General features: G+C 38.6%; 1 protein-coding gene across 9 annotated transcripts in view; it reads left to right on the forward strand.

The window, feature by feature from the left end:
* Positions 1 to 20,383, forward strand: part of CDC42BPA (CDC42 binding protein kinase alpha) — a 183,434-nt gene that overhangs the window by 140,919 nt on the left and 22,132 nt on the right. For 5 of the 9 annotated variants that reach the window (XM_066546193.1, XM_066546186.1, XM_066546189.1 and 2 more), the window contains 11 exons: positions 3,773 to 3,811; positions 6,862 to 6,981; positions 7,710 to 7,790; positions 9,913 to 10,018; positions 10,754 to 10,890; positions 11,534 to 11,673; positions 12,555 to 12,636; positions 13,752 to 13,968; positions 14,734 to 14,796; positions 16,374 to 16,967; positions 19,459 to 19,556. In XM_066546193.1, the coding sequence (XP_066402290.1) occupies positions 3,773 to 3,811; positions 6,862 to 6,981; positions 7,710 to 7,790; positions 9,913 to 10,018; positions 10,754 to 10,890; positions 11,534 to 11,673; positions 12,555 to 12,636; positions 13,752 to 13,968; positions 14,734 to 14,796; positions 16,374 to 16,967; positions 19,459 to 19,556 (1,677 nt within the window). The remainder of the gene's footprint in view (positions 1 to 3,772; positions 3,812 to 6,861; positions 6,982 to 7,709; positions 7,791 to 9,912; positions 10,019 to 10,753; positions 10,891 to 11,533; positions 11,674 to 12,554; positions 12,637 to 13,751; positions 13,969 to 14,733; positions 14,797 to 16,373; positions 16,968 to 19,458; positions 19,557 to 20,383) is intronic. The other 4 variants (XM_066546188.1, XM_066546195.1, XM_066546187.1 and 1 more) reach the window with 2 other exon arrangements.

A 20,383-nucleotide genomic window follows, 5' to 3' on the forward strand; every position in this document is an offset into this window, starting at 1 on the left:
GGAATATTCAAACACTAATGCAGTCAACTTAAAAAATCTGCACATGCAGTGGAGAACAAAGTATTTCTGTAATAGCACTCTTACACCTATTTATATGGATAGGTGTTTTGTTTTGAAATAAATGCTTTTCTTAAGGTGCAGGTGAAGAATTCTTAATTACAAACAGTTTTTCTGATGGGGAAAAGCTGCTTTTAGGACTTGTCTATTGATATGGCCTGTATAAAACAGTTCCAAAATCATCAGCACATTTGTGTATTTAATTCTTTTGCTTCATATTATTCCTTTATCATAAGTTGTTTCCATAAGTTTTCTAATCACTTCTCTTAAAAAGTTTCCCTTCCATACAGTTAATTTCTGTGTGCTCAAATAAAATATTTTCTGGTTTTTAGCCTGCATTGTAAGAAGTCATTTTCATTATGACTGAGGTGAACTTACTACTTTTTATTGCCATTTGACATGCAGGCTTTCTGTCAGGACTTTTAAATATTTAAACTGTTTAAATATTCCCACTAGTTAATTGCATACTAAGGGAATTGAGTTAAAAGCTAAGAATTGACTGCATTATATTTCTTCCAAACTGAAGTAGTAGGCCCATAAAAGTAATTTTTAATAAAATCTTTGAAAGCCAGGTGTATAGACCCCATCCATTACAGCTCTGTAGGAATAATTGTGTGTGTCTGTCTGTCTGTGCTCGTAGATGTGTTTCTGCATATTATACATACATACATTCACACATATTTATACATATGTGTTTAACACAGTGTAATCCCATTGGCATTGAAATTAGATAAAGTTAATATTGTTTGAGAAGTCTCTGCTGTGAAGGGTGTAGCAAAGAGGATGAGGTAAATGGGCCTTTTCTGCTGTTTTCATTTCCTTTTACATACTCTGAAAAAATGCTTTTCTCCTGCGTGCTTTTTCTCTGTAAATCAGGTTTATACCTCAGACAAAATGTCAAGGTTCATCTTTGGTGTCATAGTAGAAGGCACTTCCCTGCTTTTTTGTATAGCATACAGAAAGCTTCTGGCTTGCTGATGGTGTTAGAATTTTCTTACACACACACACGCAAAAAAAAAAAAAAGAGAAAAAAAAGAGGTACAGTTTCCTGTCGTGTATATCCACAAAAAACAAATACTATTTATATTCTTTATCTAGATTAAAGAAAACATGTTCTGTGTCACCTGAATATTAGGAGCACTTTGTTTGTATCAGCAGGTTCAAATTTATCTTTAAAAATATCTAAAACACTCCCCTAAACCCCATTAAAAGAGAAATAAAGGACATATGTGGCAGTTACTGATAATGTTCTATTTTGCAAGGAGAAGCTTAGGACATGGATATTTTCCTGGTTGCTCTCTAGTTAATTCTGAAGGACTTCAGTACTTTATTTCTTATTTATTGTTGCTTCTTTTTGGGGGTTTTATGGGTGTGGGGTTTTTTTTTTTTTTTTTGAGAAGGCAGCATTTTTTTCCACAAGCATTTTGACAATTTTGGTTTTTTTATTTATGGAAGTGAGTCATTTTCAACTGCTGGCATCATCCTTTCGTAGCAATTCTTCTTGATTGGTCCACCCAGATCAGATCTTTGCAGACCTTTTAGTCTTGGGCAAAGGTTCAGATATTAATATTGTTTGCCTGTAGAGTCAAACTTCTCCTGTTCCATCTTCAATTTGAGTCCAACAGGCATGGGTTTTTTTTCTCAGTTGCACTGGGCAAAAGAAATCTCTGGGCTGGACTGGCCAGGGGCTCATGTCTCTTACACCAAGGCAGAATTCTCTCTCATCTGACCAAACTGCAGAAAAGTAGAGTTGGCTGCTCAAAGATGGGAAGAGCACCTTGCAGAGAAATACAAGATATTCTGTCTTTGTTAGAAAGAGAGATAAAGCTGTTATCTGTGTTAGTATATGAAAAGTAATGTCATCCAATTGTGCTGTGAAAGTCAGTTGTGCATCTTTGATTTATTGGACAATCACTTGATTCATTCATAGCATAATTTATAGGCTGAATTATCTAAATGAATGGTTATTTATGATTTAGCTCACTGAGTTGGTTTAGTGTCAATATATTAGATGGACTTAAATTAAAATAAGGCTATTAAAACTCCCTGCCCACTGGATGTGACCTCCATTCCCTTCCCAATGACTCTTATTGGCAGTGGTTACCTTGAAGGACAGCATTTCTTGCAGCATCTCCAGAAGAATTAACTTCTCAGTCAAACCTGAGAAGTCTGAGTGTTCCTTGGGGTCTTTGTAAGACCAAGGAAGGATTAGAAGTCCTTAGGTCAGTGCTGCAATATTGCATGGGGTTCAGGAAAGCCTCTCTTGTAATCAAGAACCCCAAGTAAGTATCTCTGTTGGCCTGGATTGTTTCTTCAGACTCTGTGCCTCATTAAGGAAGGACAGAGTGTGTGTAAAATAAGGTGCAGGTGCAGTTGCAAGGCATTCCTTGCAGGATCTCTGAAGTCTGTTCAGCACACAGATGTGCACACTACACTGGGTTTCCCAGGGTGAGTATGTCTTGTGTGTCTGCCATCCAAATAACATAACTATTCATAGCACTCTCTGAATGACTGGAGTTAATTCTAATTTTTCCAATGAGGAAAACAGTAGTTTTGCAATTTCTGCTGGAGAGAAATAAAAATAGATGTCCTGCTCCCTCTGTAGCCTGCAGATGCTGAGGAGAAAGTGGTAGCTCACTACTCAGATGAGCAGCACTCACTGTTGGTTCCTGCCTGGAAAAGATGCTGGATCAGGTTGGCAGAACTGGTGCCTAAATCCTCCTGGCTGTGACAGCCCACAGGTTCAGAAACCATCCTGGTCTGTCCTCTGCACACAGGGGAGTAGGAGTGTGTTTGCAGTGCCTGAATTCCAGTCTGGGTGGGGAGGGAAGTCACCCCCAGTGACTGTAGGAGACTAAACCCTGCTGCTGTCCCTCCTGTGTGTTGCAGGCTGTCTCAGTGACACTGTCTGGGTGTTAAGTCTCCTGTGTTCACCAGAAGTGTCTGACAGTGGAAGTGTTGGGGTTTGTTTCTTTGCCAGGTGGATCTTTGTGAATCCCACTAGCTGTGAGAAGCAATCAAACTTGTTTTGTTTAATGATGAATTTGTGGTTATTTCATAGCAATAAAATGGAATCCCATTTTTCCTTGACAAAATTATTTTTCCCTCACGCTCAAAAATACTATTTTTTGCCCTGTTACTAACACATTAGGAATTAGAAATAGATTTCTTAAGTCCTCCTGCAATCTGTCCTTGCATGCAGTCCTCATGGGCTTTGCTAGACTAAACAAATCTGGGCTCTGCAAGTAGCCACAGAATAATAAATGGTGTTCTGAATTCTTATTGTTGAACAGAATAAGTCATAGTGGTGTGTGGTGAGAGCCTTGACTTCACCTGCATGTTCATAATTGAGTAAATCTGGTTCATAATGCTACTTTAAATTGGACATATTGTGCCTCCAATAGGAGACTTTATTCATCTTGTTCAAAGCACAGAGATGCCAACTGCAAATTAATGGTGCAGCATAGTCTGCAGCTTTGCTGCTGTTGTCCAGTGTAAGACTGTTGACTTGGAATAGCTGTTCCTTTTTTTTTTTTTTTTTTAATGTTTCTTCCTTCTTGTTAGCCCAGAATAGCTTGTTTTTAAAATCCTTGTTACAGTGAACATGCCTGTGTGTGTATAAACACTACCTGTGGAGATAGAGTGAGGAATTCTGAGGTGATGTATGTGTCACTGTTTGGTTTTGTAACATATTCTCCTCCTCTCTTTGTTAAAGCGCTCTCCTTCCTGTATTCCAGCTAACAAAGGCAGACGTGTAAGAGGCTGTCTTACTCTATGTGGCCCTTTATTTTTTGCCTGTTTTGTCCATGCCTATGTTTAATGTATGGATTGTGTATTTACCTCACTGCATGTCTTGTGCTGCTGCTGCTGTTTGCTGCTGCTGCTGCTGTGCTTTTTGTTGTTTTACAGCCGTGGCCTCAAAGCTTTTGGATTATTTCATTTGGCAATCCTATGAGCAGAATATCTCTGAAACTGGAGAAGATGCTTTGAGTACTTTTCTGATTTTAATGTGAAAGTTCTGTGTGGAAGCTGATCAGGCAGATGCAGGTTGGGAAGATGAGCAAACATCAAATGAGAGCCTGTTTGTTTCCTTGCCCTTAGCAGAAGGCACATGTTAAGTCATGGTAATTGTCCATAGAAGGTCAAAGTTTGGCATTTGGGGGGAACATCACAGCAAATGATAGAAAATATCACAGTATAAAGATAAATAAACATGAACTGGGAAATTGAGTAAATGGAGCATCAAGGAGGATAGGAAAAATTCATACAAAGAAAACGGAGATGGTTGTGTTGTAGCTGGTTAAGCTGGAGAGGTCTATGGTGTTTCAAAAATCAAGGTGGGTTTTTAAGGGTTTACAGATGTTATCAAAGCAGACTCGGTGAGGATGAATTCCTACCTGTTAGGCTATGTCCATTTTAATCTCATACTGCCACCTTTGTTGCTTTTATACAGATATGATAGAAGGGATAAGTAAGCATACACAGAATTTCTGTTGAATGTTCAATGAACAAACAGCAATGCCCATCAGCTCTAATGATGTCCTTAGCCATGCAGTTCAAAGCACACTGCTGACTCTCTCAGGCAAGGTTGTTTTTGTTGGTGGTGCCTCCAGTTGAGAAGTTCTCTCTCTTCCAGATGTGTTTATGCACTGGCCAGCTTTGGCTCAGACCTGCACAGTCCTGTGGAAGACAGCAAAGCTCTTGCAGTTTGGTAGGAAATAGTGAAATCTGTTTGGGGTAATCCAGTGGATTAGTTTAAAACCAGTTTGAAAGGTGCTAGCATGGTCTTCATAAACTGTTGACCATAGTTGAGTCAGGTTGCTTTTGTGCTTGGTTCTTCTCATTAAAGCCAGGACCCCAAGATCACTGCAGCAATACAGCTTAAAGCCTTTGTTTCTGCACTGAAGGTGGTGATTAAATTCCCTTCTGCAATGGTGGATCAGGTTCTGTGTGTTTTGTGGGCTTTTTATGTTTGTAAGTAAAGTGAAAATGCATTTGTTACTGTTTCAGTAGTTGTCTTCAACCACAAAGGTTTTGTAGCACATTCCAGAAAGGTTCCATCACTGATATCAGGCTTGTACTACCTTTTTTCATAGACACCATGAAAACTCTTTGGTATGCAGATGCTGCTTTGAAAGGGAAAGCCCTTGGAGTGCCTGGAAACATTTATGAAATGATAGATTAGATCTCCAGGTTTAGCTTGTAGGAAAAAAGGAGTGTCTGTTTCTTGCTATGAAAAAATTTGCCTGTAGTTACTCACTGGGCTTATTTTTTAGTAACATTTTTAAGGAGGAGGTAGAATTGTTGAAGGTTAAACAGTCTTTGTGTGGACTCCAAGTTTTCACATGTTTAGACTGGATTAAAAAGAAGTTTAAAATAACTGCATTTGAGGATTTACTACTTAAAGGCATCAGTGTTTCTAATTCTGGGTAAAGCTTTCCATTATTATTTGCTTCTGATAAATCTGAGTACAAAATGTTCACTTTACTGCTACTTTTTGCCTGAATGCTTGAGACACATGATCTATGTGTAGTAAACAGGTGTATCCCAGTGTGAGAATTTCCCATTTTCATTTCAGAAATGCTTGCAGGCATGTTAATATGCCTAAGTTGATTAAACTGATGAGCATTCTCCACCAGATAATTTTTTTGGAAAGGTATGGTAAAACTAGAAGCCATCAGACTTAACTCACTATTTAAAAAAAAAAAAATAAAAGTAGCAACTGCACCTGTTGGCTACCATGACTGAGCTCCTGAAGAACAGGACTGTATGTGCATGTATAAAATTGGCTTGCCAATATAATTGATTCCCAAAAAGCAGTAAAGTTTGTGGAATTCTTGGTATTGTCAGTGGCAAATGAGAAACACTGGAATGTTCAAATGCTTTCTGTAAACATGGCTGCATATTTTAGTTTGTCTGCAAGCTAGTCAAATCCTTGACAATGCAGAACTGATGATAGCATTGCTCCAGAAAATCAAGGCATGCCATGAAGCCTTCTGCAGGCCTGCAGCTTTTAATTTTATTATTAGTGGGAAAAAAGCATTTTCACCTTGTTGTTTTTTTTCTGATATAATTTTACATAGGAAACTTTACAGAGATGTCTTGTTTTCAAGGAAGAATCCTGCCTTCTCTGATTTTTTCAGCTTTGCTAACAAAAGATGACTTGTTACCCAGGATGCCTCTTTGTACCTATGTGCCTTGTTCAGGGTAGCTCTGTGTTGGGCTTAGTTTCATTCTGTATATCAAGGACTAGGAAAACATTCCCCAGAAGAATCTGTGTTCCTGGTAAGGATGTTTCTGTAGTTCAGATGGGGTGCAAATCCCCCTCAGTTCTCTGTGAATATAGTTATCAGGATATACACTGCTCTGCCTTTTCTCCTTGTTTTCTTCTGAATATGTTTGCAGGAATTTACACGGGCTATGTGGAAATTCACTTCTAACAAATCCCTGCTACCAGTGGACAAAATCCAGTAGTGTTCAGAAAACATTCACCCTTGAAAAATGCTGAATTGCAAGTGTCTTCAAGTGGTTATCAGGGCCCTGAACTAGCAGCTCTTATGCATGTGCTCACCTCTCAGCAGAAGCCTTGGCGTGTTTACATGCAACAATTTTCATTCCATTTTGTTGCTTTTAATTAGGAAGTTGCTTAAAACTGAATTTTTATCCTCTCAGTTCTCTCTTAGGAATTCTACTGCTCCCATATCTTATTTTGGTAAGAGTTGAGCATTCTTTTTTAATGATGTCTTTGATTTATTTCTTTGGTTGTTGTTTTTTTTTTTTTCCTCTCTTGAATTGTTCTCCTAGATTGATTCAGTTGAGAATTTTACATTGTCTAATACTCCATCACGGGATGAAGATAGCAAGTCTCACCTCCACTCAAGATCAAGGTCTCCTTCCACAGCCAGTGAGATTGAACCAATTGAGGTACTTCAGTGTTGAAAGATATTTGTCCTTTTTTTCCCTCTTTTTAGGAGTAACAGTGTCACTTGTATAAAAATGAGTACTGCAAGTCTTTTGTTTAAGGTGAAGCTCATTCTTCTGCAGCAAGACTGTTTAAGACTTTGTAATGGCCTTCTGCACTAGAGGTGAACTGTGTTTTGGGGAATGCTCTATTTCCTTTCACATATGGTTAATTGAATAAGAATGAGAACTATGAATCAATTACTAGTTATGGTCTCTCTTTGTAACATATCCTCAGTCATGAATATTTAAGAAATGTTGGCACAAAGATTGTTATAATATAGTTTGTAAAATTGCACTTTAAAGCCCTGCTGGAAGTCTTGTTATTATGAAATGTTAGCCAGATTCTGCAACTATAATAATACATTGATGTAATAATTTATCCCCTTTCCCTGATAAAAAAAAGGTGTGTTTTCTAATATTTTATATTAGAAAATACCTAATCAGATGTTTCAGACAATGTGAAGTTGGTTTTAACATTTAGAAGATGAATCTTGCTGAGAAATATGATTTGTTTTTCTGAGTCCTGCATGAATCAGTTTGGTTTCATGGCTTGGATGCTGGGGAATGGGGTGGGTGGGACAACCTTCTTCCTTTATCCAGGGGTGGGTGGGACAACCTTCTTCCTTTATCCAGGCTTTCTTTGGTAGTGTGTTCTTGATGTCTGATTGATCTTTGGGGGCTCTGTGCAGGTTACAGATCATCCTCCCCGTTCCATTCACACGCCCACCATGAGGACAGCGTACATTGGCTCGGGACTCTCTGCACCAAAGGTACCCTTTTGTCAGGTGTTCCCACTTTCTGTGTAGCAAGGGCAACCTGGCACTCCTGGGCTACAGCTTCAGCAGAGCTGCTTATCACACTGATCTTACCAGAGCTGCCTGGAAGGGCGTTTAGGAGATGAATATGTGGGGTGTTGATGTGCAAGCCGGTTGCCCTCTAAAATTTAAAACCCTTGGTTCTTACATTACGGGGTGTGACAAGCTGCATTAGGAATTCCACAGGCATTGGATTGTAGGAAAAACGGTAGTTTGGACACCAGAAAGAGGTAAATGAGCTAGAATGTGAAGAAAGCAAAGTGCCATCCTAGGAAGAGAGTGTTTTCTGACATGTGTCTGACCAACATGCCTCTCTACTCTTTGCATACAAGAAAGTCTCAGATTAGCATGTCTGTGTGCTAATTAGATGATTATTCTTGAGAAAAGGCAAAGAGTATCCCTAAAAATAAAACCACAGATTTGCCTGTTTTTAAACAGTGTAGAGTGAGCACTACAGGAAGAGATTTCCAATTTTCCTGTCTTTTGGCTTTTACCTGCATAAGTACTGATTTTCCATCAGTTGTTGAAATCATTTTGCTGTTGCTGAACATGCCAGTATATGCTAATTCCCAGGAGATTCTGGGGAATTAGCAATAGATAGATTAGATTAGCAATAGATTATGTCTATTCAAGCAAATGAAGAATAAATACAGGCTTTAAAGGAAAAAATTTTTTGTGAAAGTTTTGAAAATGACTCAATGGTGTAGGAATCTTCTGTATATTTAAAAATAACAGGGGTTTTTTTTGTGCAACTAATAATGAAGTAAGGAAGCCTTTCTAGTAGATCTGCTTCTCTGCTTTGATAAATTGCAAAGTGACAGAAGATTCACTTGTGTAAAAGAAAGCTAGAAATTTTGAGCAGTGCTCTGTTGGCAGCGTCTTAGTAGATCAATTAAAAAATACTTGAAGTGCCCTTGGAATCATGTGAAACGGACTTTACTGTCTAATAATTTAATTTTTGCAAACATTTTGCTCAGTAGGTAATGACTTGCTTTATAATTTATAATGTCCCCTAAAGAACCTTCTTATTTTTTGATTGCATCAGTGTTTAAAGCTGGGTGTTGTTTCCCTGCAAGTCTCAAAACAGAACATTCTGTAGACAGAATGCTGCCATTGTAACAGTAAAGCTGTCATTAAATATGGATAAGTTTGAGCCCTTAGCTGTGATATCTTATGCTCTGAAAAACAGGAAAGTGAGTAAATTTTAACATACCTACTCTCCAAAGTAATCTGCAAAATTGTCTTGCTTGAGATCACATGCATGATCAGGGTTTTTTTGGGATGGTCTTTGCATTGACCCTATGCTCTGGCCTTTCTTTATTAACTCCCAGTTATTTGCTGGGAGTTTTTATAGAAAAGCAAAGCAGCTTCCTGGATTTTATATAAGGCCATCTGTGAGTCATCCTGCCACATTATGTGGGCCCTTAGCCTTTATATAGCAGCATCAGCATGGCCATCCTTGAGGAGAGGGAGAGAATGAAACCACTTACTCATGTACTCTGTGTTCCCAAGGAATAATAAAAAAAGAGAAACTCTTTCAAAATCAACTTCATCTATCAACTTCAGCTCTTCCCTTTAGGTTGGGTGTTCTGAATTGCCCCTGCTAAACACCACAAAAGGGGGCTCTGTCAGGGCTTTCTGGCATAAAATTTTGAAAGAAGTCTGCTATTTTTCTTTTAACTAAGGCAGTGCTCCTGACAGAGGAGCACTGAACTTGCAGCTTAGAAAATACTGTCATGGGTTGACCTGGTGACAGTCAGGTGCTCTCCAAGCACATGATGATACACCTTCAACTTCTAAAGTGTAACAGAATCACTTGGGCAGCTTTCCTATCTGCAATGGAAGCAAACTCATGTTCTGAGACAGGGTCCAGTTTCCATGGCTTTGTTTACAGAGGATGTTTTAAATTATCAACAGTGGGCACAGTGATAAGGAAATCCTTTTGGCTCAGATCTCATTTCAGCAAGCACAAACAAGCAGCCTGATGAAATGCACCTGTGCACTCTTGTCTGTGAAAGAAATAACTGTACTTGAGAAGTGTTACAGGTGCTAACATCCTTGTCTGCTCATTTCACAGCCTAAAGCTCACCAGTTTGTAGTGAAATCGTTCAACACACCAACAAAATGCAATCAGTGCACATCCCTGATGGTTGGTCTGATCCGACAGGGCTGTACTTGTGAAGGTAAGCCCTTGGGAGAGCACAGCAAGTGTGAACTGAAGTTCTTACAGATGCAAATGGCACAGGAAATGTAGTGTGGTGATGCAGGAGTCTTCTGCTTATATTTTGAATAGCAGTATATTCTGATGCTTCAGTCTTTAAGACTAGAAGCCAAACACTTTGAACATACATAAGAGATTGCCCAGTTATCTGGGGACACTCTTATTCCAATTGGTGGTAGGAGAGCTTAGTTCAGTGTACTCAAAATAGCAATAGGGGCCACAGGTGGCCTCTTGAGTGATCAAACCAGCTTTATGTTGCAGGGCAAAATTTAATAGACATCCATTCTGACTTATTCCATACAGAAGCAGAATTGGTACTGAATGGCACTTATTCTTGTTTGTATGCACACAGAATTATGCTTATTATTTAAAGGATGTTCCAGTGTTTTGTTTACCAGTAGAGTTGGGCCTAGAGGACATAATAGAGATTATATTAGGGTCTTTCTTATTTGTATGAAAGCAGGTTTATCCATAAAGTATCTGAAAAAGAGAAATTTGGGATTAGAGCAGATAAAAGCATGAACTTTGCTGTGTGCAGACTTATATTCCTGTCTGTAGCAAAGTTCAGTGAGATTATTCAGATGCTGATCAAAAAAGAAAAGGGGATTTCTTCGTAAATCTCATCATCATTAACCCAACTTTTGCATTGCACAAGAAATAACCATCAAATCTTTTTGTTTCTTCTCCTCCTCACAAGTGTGTGGATTCTCCTGCCACGTGACCTGTGCAGACAAGGCTCCTGCAGTATGTCCAATCCCTCCTGAGCAGACTAAGGGACCTTTGGGAATAGATCCACAGAAAGGCATAGGAACAGCTTATGAAGGACACGTCAGAGTAAGTAGGAGGCAGCTGCATTTCGGGCACTAACATTAAATTCATTGTTTTCCAGAGCTGGCATTACTTTGATTATTGGGAGGATAGATTCAATTTCATCTTAGGGTAGCACTTTGGAAACTAAGATTTAAATTTTCACAAAGCAACTCTTAGCATTGTCAGCAGTGATCCTCTCTCCATCTCTGTTGGTCAATGTGCTGTGGGTTGGTCTTGAGCAGTTCAATCTCTGCAGATCAGATCATCTTCCAGGCTTTCTGAGTTTTTTGAGTCTTTCTGCTAGAACTGTCTGTGTTTACTGGTGTGGATATTTGCACAGAAATATTAAAAGATTTACTCAGCATAGTTTTGGCCATAATTCTGTGGCCAACTAGAGACGAGTTTTTGTCTTCATGTTTGTTAATACAGCTCTGAATGAATTTGTGAAATGAGAAGAAAGAATCTGTGATGCTATTAATTTATTAAGTAATATATTGTCTGTCTGTGTTTGTTGGTCTTACTGCTCCTGGGCTCTCGCAAATGTTGCTTAACATCATCATTGAATTAAAACTTTGCAGCCCAGATGAGCAAACTGATTTTTGTGCTGTTTGATTTTTTGATAGCATCTAAACTTACAGAGAGTTGATCCAAATTTATCTTTCTAAAGGTCCCAAAGCCAGCTGGAGTAAAGAAAGGTTGGCAGAGAGCACTGGCAGTGATCTGTGATTTTAAACTCTTCCTGTATGATGTAGCAGAAGGAAAAGCATCTCAGCCCAGCGTGGTAGTGAGTCAGGTCATAGACATGAGGTAAGCTGTTTGCTGCTGGTGGTGGGAGCTTGGCAGAGGCACTGGGAGGTTTTGTTCTGCTTTTCCTTTTTGTCAAATCAGTAAGCAAGCTCCAGAGCTTTTATGAAACCCTTTAATCCATGTTGAAAGGCACTAATTTTCTGGGATAAAAAAAAAATAAAAGAGCAGTTAGCAGTTACTTGGAGTTAGCCTGAACGACACTTATTTGTTCCTATATGGATGTTAAAACTTCCATTACTACATCATGTGCAAAGAGCATCTGTTCAGCTGCCAGAAGATCTGGAATGAATAAAGAGTTAAAAATAACACCATTTTGGAGTTGAATAGAGTTTTCAAAGACATAAAACTTTGTTATAGGGTAAATGTATTACAATTATTGCTTGAAAAGGGTTGAGTAGTTTGTTCCCACTATCTTCAGTACTACTGAAATACTACCAGCCTCACTAAAGGCTGAGGATATCTAACATAGCAGCTAAGTAAAGCTCATCTCTGATCTAAGTTAGTTCATCCAGGAAGCCCCAAACTGCTGATGGTTATAGCTTCTAGGTGAGTTTGGATTTTTATGAGAGTTGGAGAGGTTGTTCTTTGTTCCATTTATTTTTTAAATTGGACTTTTTCTTTAAAGGTTTTAATTTATACACATTAGAAACAGTTACAGAATATCTGAATAGATTTATTTCCATCAGCATTTACCGGGAATTAATTATGCAACATTGCATTTGTGAGTTTTATCTTCAGATACAGATGAAAGGATAATTTAAAAATCAGATTTCAGTGCTGACTTGTTTCCTTCACTAAACAAGGCTATTGAAAAAGTAAAATCCAAACATACAGATTTTGCTCATTAACTCTTTTCCAATTATGTTTATGGTCTCCATAAGGGATGAAGAATTCTCAGTGAGTTCTGTCTTGGCCTCAGATGTCATCCATGCAAATCGGAAAGATATCCCCTGTATCTTTAGGGTGAGTATGACATCCTGGGTTTCACAGGGTGATGTGTGCTGTGACAGCTTGCCAGTACTTTATTTCCTTGGCAAGTTCTGCCCCTGTGGAATCCATGGCAGCAGTAGCAATGCACAGGGATCTGTACATATGTAATTTCTGTGGTAAAAATAGCACTGGTACATCTAGACAAGCATTCATCTCCGTGTGGGTTGTATTTTTTCATCTTCACAATAAGACTTATTTTCCTTCATTTCTTCTTAGTCATTTGAAATTCTTCTGTTCATCATGACCTTGTACATTTTCATTTCCTCAAGTTGCCCTCTGCTTCTCAATTTAACTGACTGGGTTATTGCTGAAGTCTTTATTTTTTATACTTTTTTTTTACGTATGCATTGGATATCTGAAAACTCCCATTCATCTGATAGTCAGTATAGAAATTTAGTGCAAAATGCTCATCAAAATTTATGTCTAGTACCTGGTATCAGGATTTTGCCATCACTGCCTTATTTTAATATTCTTATTTTTGTTAGATATTCTGTTAAAGCTTTGACCTCAGTGAAATTTCCTTGATGTCTTATAAGTTCCACTATCATTTCTTTACTGTGCCTTTGTATTTCAGTCATTGTTTTTCCAGTCTTTAGACTGTTCATCACTCACTGTGCTGAGAGGAGATAAAGCCTACAAAAGGGGCTTTCCATTTTATCATTAATAGCTGTATCAAATGCATGAAAAGGATCACAGAGCATTTTTTCAATGAAAGCCATTCCTATTGCATTAAATTATTACTCTTAAAAATACAGAAAACTTTATAAAACTGCTTTTTTTTAATAAAATTGCTGTGAGAAACAATTGACTACCTTATTTAGAGCAGACATTCATGAATTATAAAATAAATAAAAATGCATTTAAAATAAAGCCAACATTTTCTCTGTTCTTTAAAATATTCACGTCTGTGGGGTCTTGATTAAGATAAGAGTGTTTTCTATTAACTGAAGAGAAATTTTTATTTCCCTAATTCAGACAACTAATTAAAAGGGCATTTACAGGCATCTAATTCCCTTGTAAAAACAATCATCAAGAAGTTATTTATCACTTATGACTTAAAACTATGTTTTGATTTTTTTTTTTTGCAGGTTACAGCCTCCCAGCTCTCTGCATCCAGTAACAAGTGTTCAATCCTGATTCTAGCAGATGGTGAGAATGAAAAAAGCAAGTGGGTGGGCGTGCTGAACGAGTTGCATAGGATCTTGAAGAAGAACAAACTCAAAGACCGCTCAGTCTATGTCCCCAAAGAAGCTTATGACAGCACCTTGCCCCTCATCAAAACAACACAGTCAGCAGCAATCATAGGTATGAAGTTATTAAGAAGAAAGCTCTAAGAAAAATGGGTATGCTAAAAGCATGATTTTTTAGGAAAACAAATGTGTTAGATGGTTATCTGCTGAATAGAGAGTAATAGGTAGTGGTTTTATCCCATGTGGGCCTAAGAGAAAAGTGCAAGTTAGTACCCAGTACTTTTGTCAGATCTTTTAAGAATATTCCCTCTATTCACCCATATTCATAATTATTCACCAATATTCATAATTATGCATAATTTTGACTGAGAATTGGACACCCCTCTTTTGTTACTCTGTAAACATAATTCCCTAACTGGGCAAAATTAGCACTATAGAGTAGGTGTAAATCACTCACTTCAAAATCTGCTTGTGGGACCAGAAAGAAGATGTAAGATCAGAGGTTGAATTTAGTAATTTCAAATAGTACTGCATAAAATATGTTAAACTCTGATTATGTAAATTATTTCAATATAATAATATAGTTACTTCAAAGCTGGTGCTAGACTTAAGTTCTCTGAAGAGTTTATTAAAAATTATGTTTCTAGCTGTTACTTTAACTAACAGGAGAAATGGGAAAATACTTCTTTTTGAGAAATTTGAAAGAGTGGGAGTTTGCCAGTTTTTTAAAATACATTAATATATTAGGTTTGGATTTATATACAATTATTTCAATATATTCTAAAATCTGTCTCTGTTAATGAAAATTATAACTATTGTTTATGTGATTCATAAAGTACTTCCAAAGAAAAATAACCTTTTTTTTTCCTTAATCTCATAGACCATGAAAGAATAGCTCTGGGGAATGAAGAAGGGTTGTTTGTTGTGCATGTCACCAAAGATGGTAAGAAACTAAGAACTGGTAATAATTCCCCTAATACTAAATCATCTTTTGCTTGTTCAGTATCTTCTGGTTTCGTTTTTCATTATTTACTACATTATCAGCTGGACAGCTCCATGAGAGACCAAAAGCTGTTCTGTGTGCTCTCTGATTTGGGTATCCTTTCCAATATCAAGGTTTTGGAATGCAGTTGAAGTTTTTTCCCCCATTTTTCTCCCAACTGTCTCAATACTGATTTCAGACCAAGTTGCTCAGGGCTTTATCCAGTTGTGTGTTGAAAATCCCCAAGGACACAGGTTCCATGATCTCTCTGGACTGCCTGTTGCAAATTACTCTCACTGTGAAATGCTTCCTTTTTATATTCAGCAGAAACCTCCCTCATTTGAATTTCCTGCTGTGCACCTCAGCAAGAATCATGGCTTAATCCTTTGTGTAACCTCCTCCTTGGTACTGAAAGTAAAAACTTCTGTGCAGTACTGCAAGATGTGCTAACAGATTGCCCAAGTTAATTCAACAAATGACATGTTTAATTGTATGTTTCAGCTCTGAGGCTTTTCCTTCATTCAGTAGTTTTTGGCTATAAACTCTTTTGGAAATGAATGCTGAAATAATTCACTTGTTGTTAGTGCATCAGATCTGCTCCTCCCATTTCTGATGAGGAGGAGCCAAAGGTTTATCCAGAATTTGCACATCTGGTGTTATTAAAACACTAGTTTTGATTCTGTAATTTTAATACTGCAGGGAAGCAATAAAGGCGATTTCTTGGGTGTCACTGTTGTGCCAAGGGTGACACAGGAACAGTCAGGAGGCAGGATTGTAGAAAGAGCAAAGAAGGCTTTATTCAAGAGAACCACGGGGTTTTATAGAGTGGTATGATAGATTCTGTTTGATTGGCTAACTAACAAAAACACCTTCCTCATACCCTGTCCTTGAGAAGAACAGAAAGGTGAAGTAGAAAAACACCACCTACAGATTGCTTATACTTAACAAGTTATCACATCCTTACAACCCCCTAAAAATTCTCACAAGCTGCTGTGAGAAACTCTTGCCGTTTCTCTCTCTGTGTCCCATGGCATCCACACTTGGATTTCTTTCCTAGTTCATCTTTACAAATACACATTATAATCAATTCACACTTCACCATTACACAGGGGGGCTGTGGTGGTGTTCGCAGGGGTCCCAGGGTGAGGGAAGAGATGAGAATCTTGACTCCATCTTTCAGAAGGCTGATTTATTATTTGATGATATATATTATATTAAAAGAAAATTATATATTAAGACTATACTAAAAGAAAAGAGAAAGGAGACATCAGAGAGCTAGAAAAGAAAGAAAAGGAATGATAATAAAAGCTTGTGACTGACCAGAGAGTCCAAGACAGCTGGACTTTGATTGGCCATTAATTAAAAACAACCACATGAGACCAATCTGAGATGCACCTGTTGCATTCCACAGCAGCAGATAATAATTGTTTACATTTTGTTCCTGAGGCCTCTCAGCTTCTCAGGAGAAAAGGTCCTAATGAAAGGATTTTTCATAAAACATGTCTGTGACAGGGGGCTTGTTTTGATTTTTCTTTCAGAGATTATCCGTGTTGGTGACAATAAGAAGGTCCATCAGATCGAGCTCATCCCGAGCGAGCAGCTCATCGCCGTAATCTCAGGACGGAACCGCCACGTGCGGCTCTTCCCCATGGCCGCCCTGGATGGAAGGGAGACTGACTTCTATAAGCTGGCAGAGACCAAAGGCTGCCAGGCCATCGTTTCTGGGCACGTGCGCCACGGGGCCCTCACCTGCCTGTGCGTGGCCATGAAGAGGCAGGTGCTCTGTTACGAACTCAATCAGAGCAAGACGCGCCACAAAAAGATCAAGGAGATCCAGGTGCAGGGGAACGTCCAGTGGATGTCCATCTTCAGCGACCGTCTCTGTGTGGGCTACCAGTCAGGTTTCCTCAAGTACCCCCTCCATGGGGAGGGCAGCCCGTACAGCCTGCTCCACCCGGACGACCACACGCTCTCATTTATCTCACAGCAGCCAACTGATGCCATCTGTGCAGTCGAGATCTCAACTAAAGAATACCTGCTGTGTTTTAGCAGCGTCGGGGTTTACGTCGACTGCCAGGGCCGAAGATCCAGGCAGCAAGAGTTGATGTGGCCTGCAACTCCATCTTCTTGCTGTGAGTTGTGCTCTCTGTGCATGTATGTCTGAAGTGATCTCTGCTTGTATTGATATCCACGGGAGGTGGAGTTCTGGGCTAATTACCTGACAGGTTAATGAATGCTCTCAGCCCCTCTCACCGTTTTTAATCTAGTTGGAGGTATCGGACCCCAGGAAATTCCTCTGGCTGCCCTGGAGGACTTGAGACTCTGACAGGGGGCTCAGAGGCCTTGGCACGGAGTCAAAAACACCTGTGCCTTTGATTTTAGCCCTTGGAAAAAACAATTACCAACCTTTATATGAGGATTCACAAGCCATGAAAGTTTAAGTAGAATGATAGTTAGTTTGTTACAAGATAGAAAAGTAGAATTTTGAGTTTTTAGAATGGGGGTTCAGAAGCCAAGATGGAGGGATTTGGGTGTGCCTTGTCCTTCTTTCTTCTTCTTAGGCTCCATCTTCTGGGTGATGTTGGCACTTTTGGATTGGTTTAGAGTAGGAGCACACTGTCTAACATAGGTGATAGGTATTGGGAAATTATTGTAAATAATGTACACGTAGTTTGTAGTATAAAAGATAACACCGCCTCTGAGGCGGTCAGTGTGCCTCAACCCAACCTGCCAGACACCTCGATGAGTCAGAGAAAGAATATTATAGATAACAGCAAGTAAACACCCTTGAGGACCAGAACAGAAGAATCCTGACTTCTCCTTCTGCTGCTAGGCTGGGAAAAGAGACTCTGACACATCTCGGGGTCATCATGACCACAGAGGCTCCGAGAAGAGGGTTTAATCCTCATTTATGATAGTTCCAACAACTCTGGCACTGACCTCTACTTGCTGGAACACAAAGAGGAATCATGAGTCAGGATTTCTAACTCTAAAACAGCCAAAATTTCAGGTTCAACAGAGGCTAATGGGAGCTTTATGTATTTGCTACCACCAATGCTGGACTGTTGTTATTTAAAGTCTTGGAATGAGATTGTACTTTGGTTCCAGCTTTCTTCATGCTGAGAGTCATTAGGATCTAGTAGTTTGACTTGCTTTTCTCTAATGGTGTTTGTTCCTACTTACTAGTCTGTTTTGTCTTTTCTTTCTTTATTTGTTCGTTCTTTCTTCCTCAGCAGGTTTTGTCAACAACCTTGTTTTTCATCTCCTCTCTCCTTTTTCAAAAAGTCACTAAGTTGCCCTCCTGTTTCTCTCTCCCCTTCCAAAATACAATGCATAGGAGGCAGTATAAAAATATATTTCATAACCTTAAGGAAAAATACTGTAATTTTTCAAGATTTTCATTTCCACCAAGGTCTGTTAAACATTTATTGCACCTTATTTCAAAGCTGGGTCTTTATCTCTGTGACAGTTTTAAGGGAAAAAAAAACAAACCTGAATGTTTATCTTTTTAAAGTCTTTCTGAATGCAGATAAAGATTAGCCAAATTTGCACTCAGAGTAGTGAAGAAGCCAAATTCTATGTTGATTTTTAGAATAGTCTGCCTTCTTACCTCACTGTGGCAGCAGCCAGTCACACTGTAAAGGGGAGGAGTATTTCACCTTGTTTGAATGAAGGCCTTTCTGAGTATGGAGGGAGCAACATTTATAGGGTGTTTGCCAATTCTGGATTTCAAGCAATTTTACACAATTGATTATTTACAGTGGACTCAGACAATGAATTAATCAAAACAGAAGGTTATGTGATAGATTGAAAAAATGTGTATTTTTCACACATAGTTCATCTACACTTGCCATTGTTATTTGTGACAGCTTTTTGATTGCCCTAAATGAAGTGATTTGATGATGATGATTTCCAACTCAGAATGGAGGTGTATTTTATAGCAAGAGCTGTTACATTTAAACACAGCTTGGATGCAGTTGTTAGTCTTGGCAGACTGTGGCAGTCTTGTTGCCGACATGGAAATACTGAATTCTCCTTTAGAAGTGGTCCCAGTGAAACAAATTTCATCCTGGGGAAATGTGCCAGATAAGTAGCAGAAGATTTCTCTTACAATCCAGAAAATGAGAAGAGAGAATTAAAGTTAAGGAAACATGACTTTTATGACTGTGTCATGGTGCTTAGTTCCAAGTGATGCTCATTTAGAGCATAGTCCAAAGATTCAGAGCTCAGTTCATTCAACTGGCAGTTATTAAATAGAGTATTTTCCTACCACATCATTTACAATATGTGAGCTCTTATTAAAAATGGGGCTTTTAGGAGGAAAAAAACCTTTGAAATACATCAGGATTTGGCAGAGTAAACCATAATGTTTTACAGTTCAGAAAGTAGGTTTTCAGCAAAGTTAAAAGTCATGGAGGTTGTAAGTTTTTGGGTGGTGCTGGTTTGCCTTCAGAATAAATTTCTTGGTCATTGTTGAGTTAAAGCACATTTTTCAAAGCTTGTTGTTGGATTGTGGAGCACTGGTTTTATTTTCTTAAATAAATATGGTTAAACTGTAAGAAATTGTCTATTTTGGGCCGTGTCCAAAAGCAGTTGACACAATGCCTCATCATTCCCTCCCAGGTTACAATGCACCATACCTCTCTGTGTACAGTGAAAATGCAATTGATGTCTTCGACGTGAACTCCATGGAGTGGATTCAGACTATTCCTCTCAAAAAGGTAACTTCCCATTTCAGTGTGGGCCAAGGAGTCTGTCCAGACTCAGTACTGCTTTAGAAGCCATCATTAAAACTGCTTGTGGGAACATAATTGAATTAAAAGAAGAGCTACTGCAAAGAAATGAATGCATTTTTGCTGGAAATAGAAGATAGAAGATGTGTTTTTCATGTGGTTGCTCTGTTTTAGATGAATGGTCAATCTGGAGCATATGGCTATGTTAGATTTCCTGATATTGTTGTAATAATGAGAGGAATTAATTGGCATTAATTACATATGGCTTCATTGGGACTGATTGTGATTATTACCAAAGGAGGGTGGATGTCAAGATAATTACACAGGCATTCAAAAATCTATCTCCTACTGCTCCTGAACATATGGTAGACAGACAGGGTTAGAACATTTTGTTTCAGGAAGTAGAAACACCAACAACAGGATGATGACAGTTTGGCTCTCTTATCAAAAGGATGATGTTTCTGAAAACTTGACACTTTCTTAGTATTTAGAAGGTGTTTGCTCAGCTGTATTTGGAAAGAAAAGAGAAAAGTCAATTTTTTTCCTTGTGGTTTAGACTGACTTCAGCTTTGTATCAGGGTCAACACAATTCCTTTACTGGCATTCCAATGAGACAGAGCTGCAGGACATTGCCCCTGTGGTCTTGTGTTGGTCATTCAGTTTCTGAATATCAATTTCTCTGTGCCAGATGCAAACCAGGATATTCTGGCAGTGCTGTGAGGATACATAATGCAAAGATCAAAGTGCTCAGCTATTAACCATCTTGAAGAGAGACCAATCTGGACTTTTATGGGGAAGTTCTTTCTGGTGTCTAA

Source organism: Molothrus aeneus, chromosome 3, assembly GCF_037042795.1.
Source record: "Molothrus aeneus isolate 106 chromosome 3, BPBGC_Maene_1.0, whole genome shotgun sequence".
NCBI classification, from domain to species: domain Eukaryota; kingdom Metazoa; phylum Chordata; class Aves; order Passeriformes; family Icteridae; genus Molothrus; species Molothrus aeneus.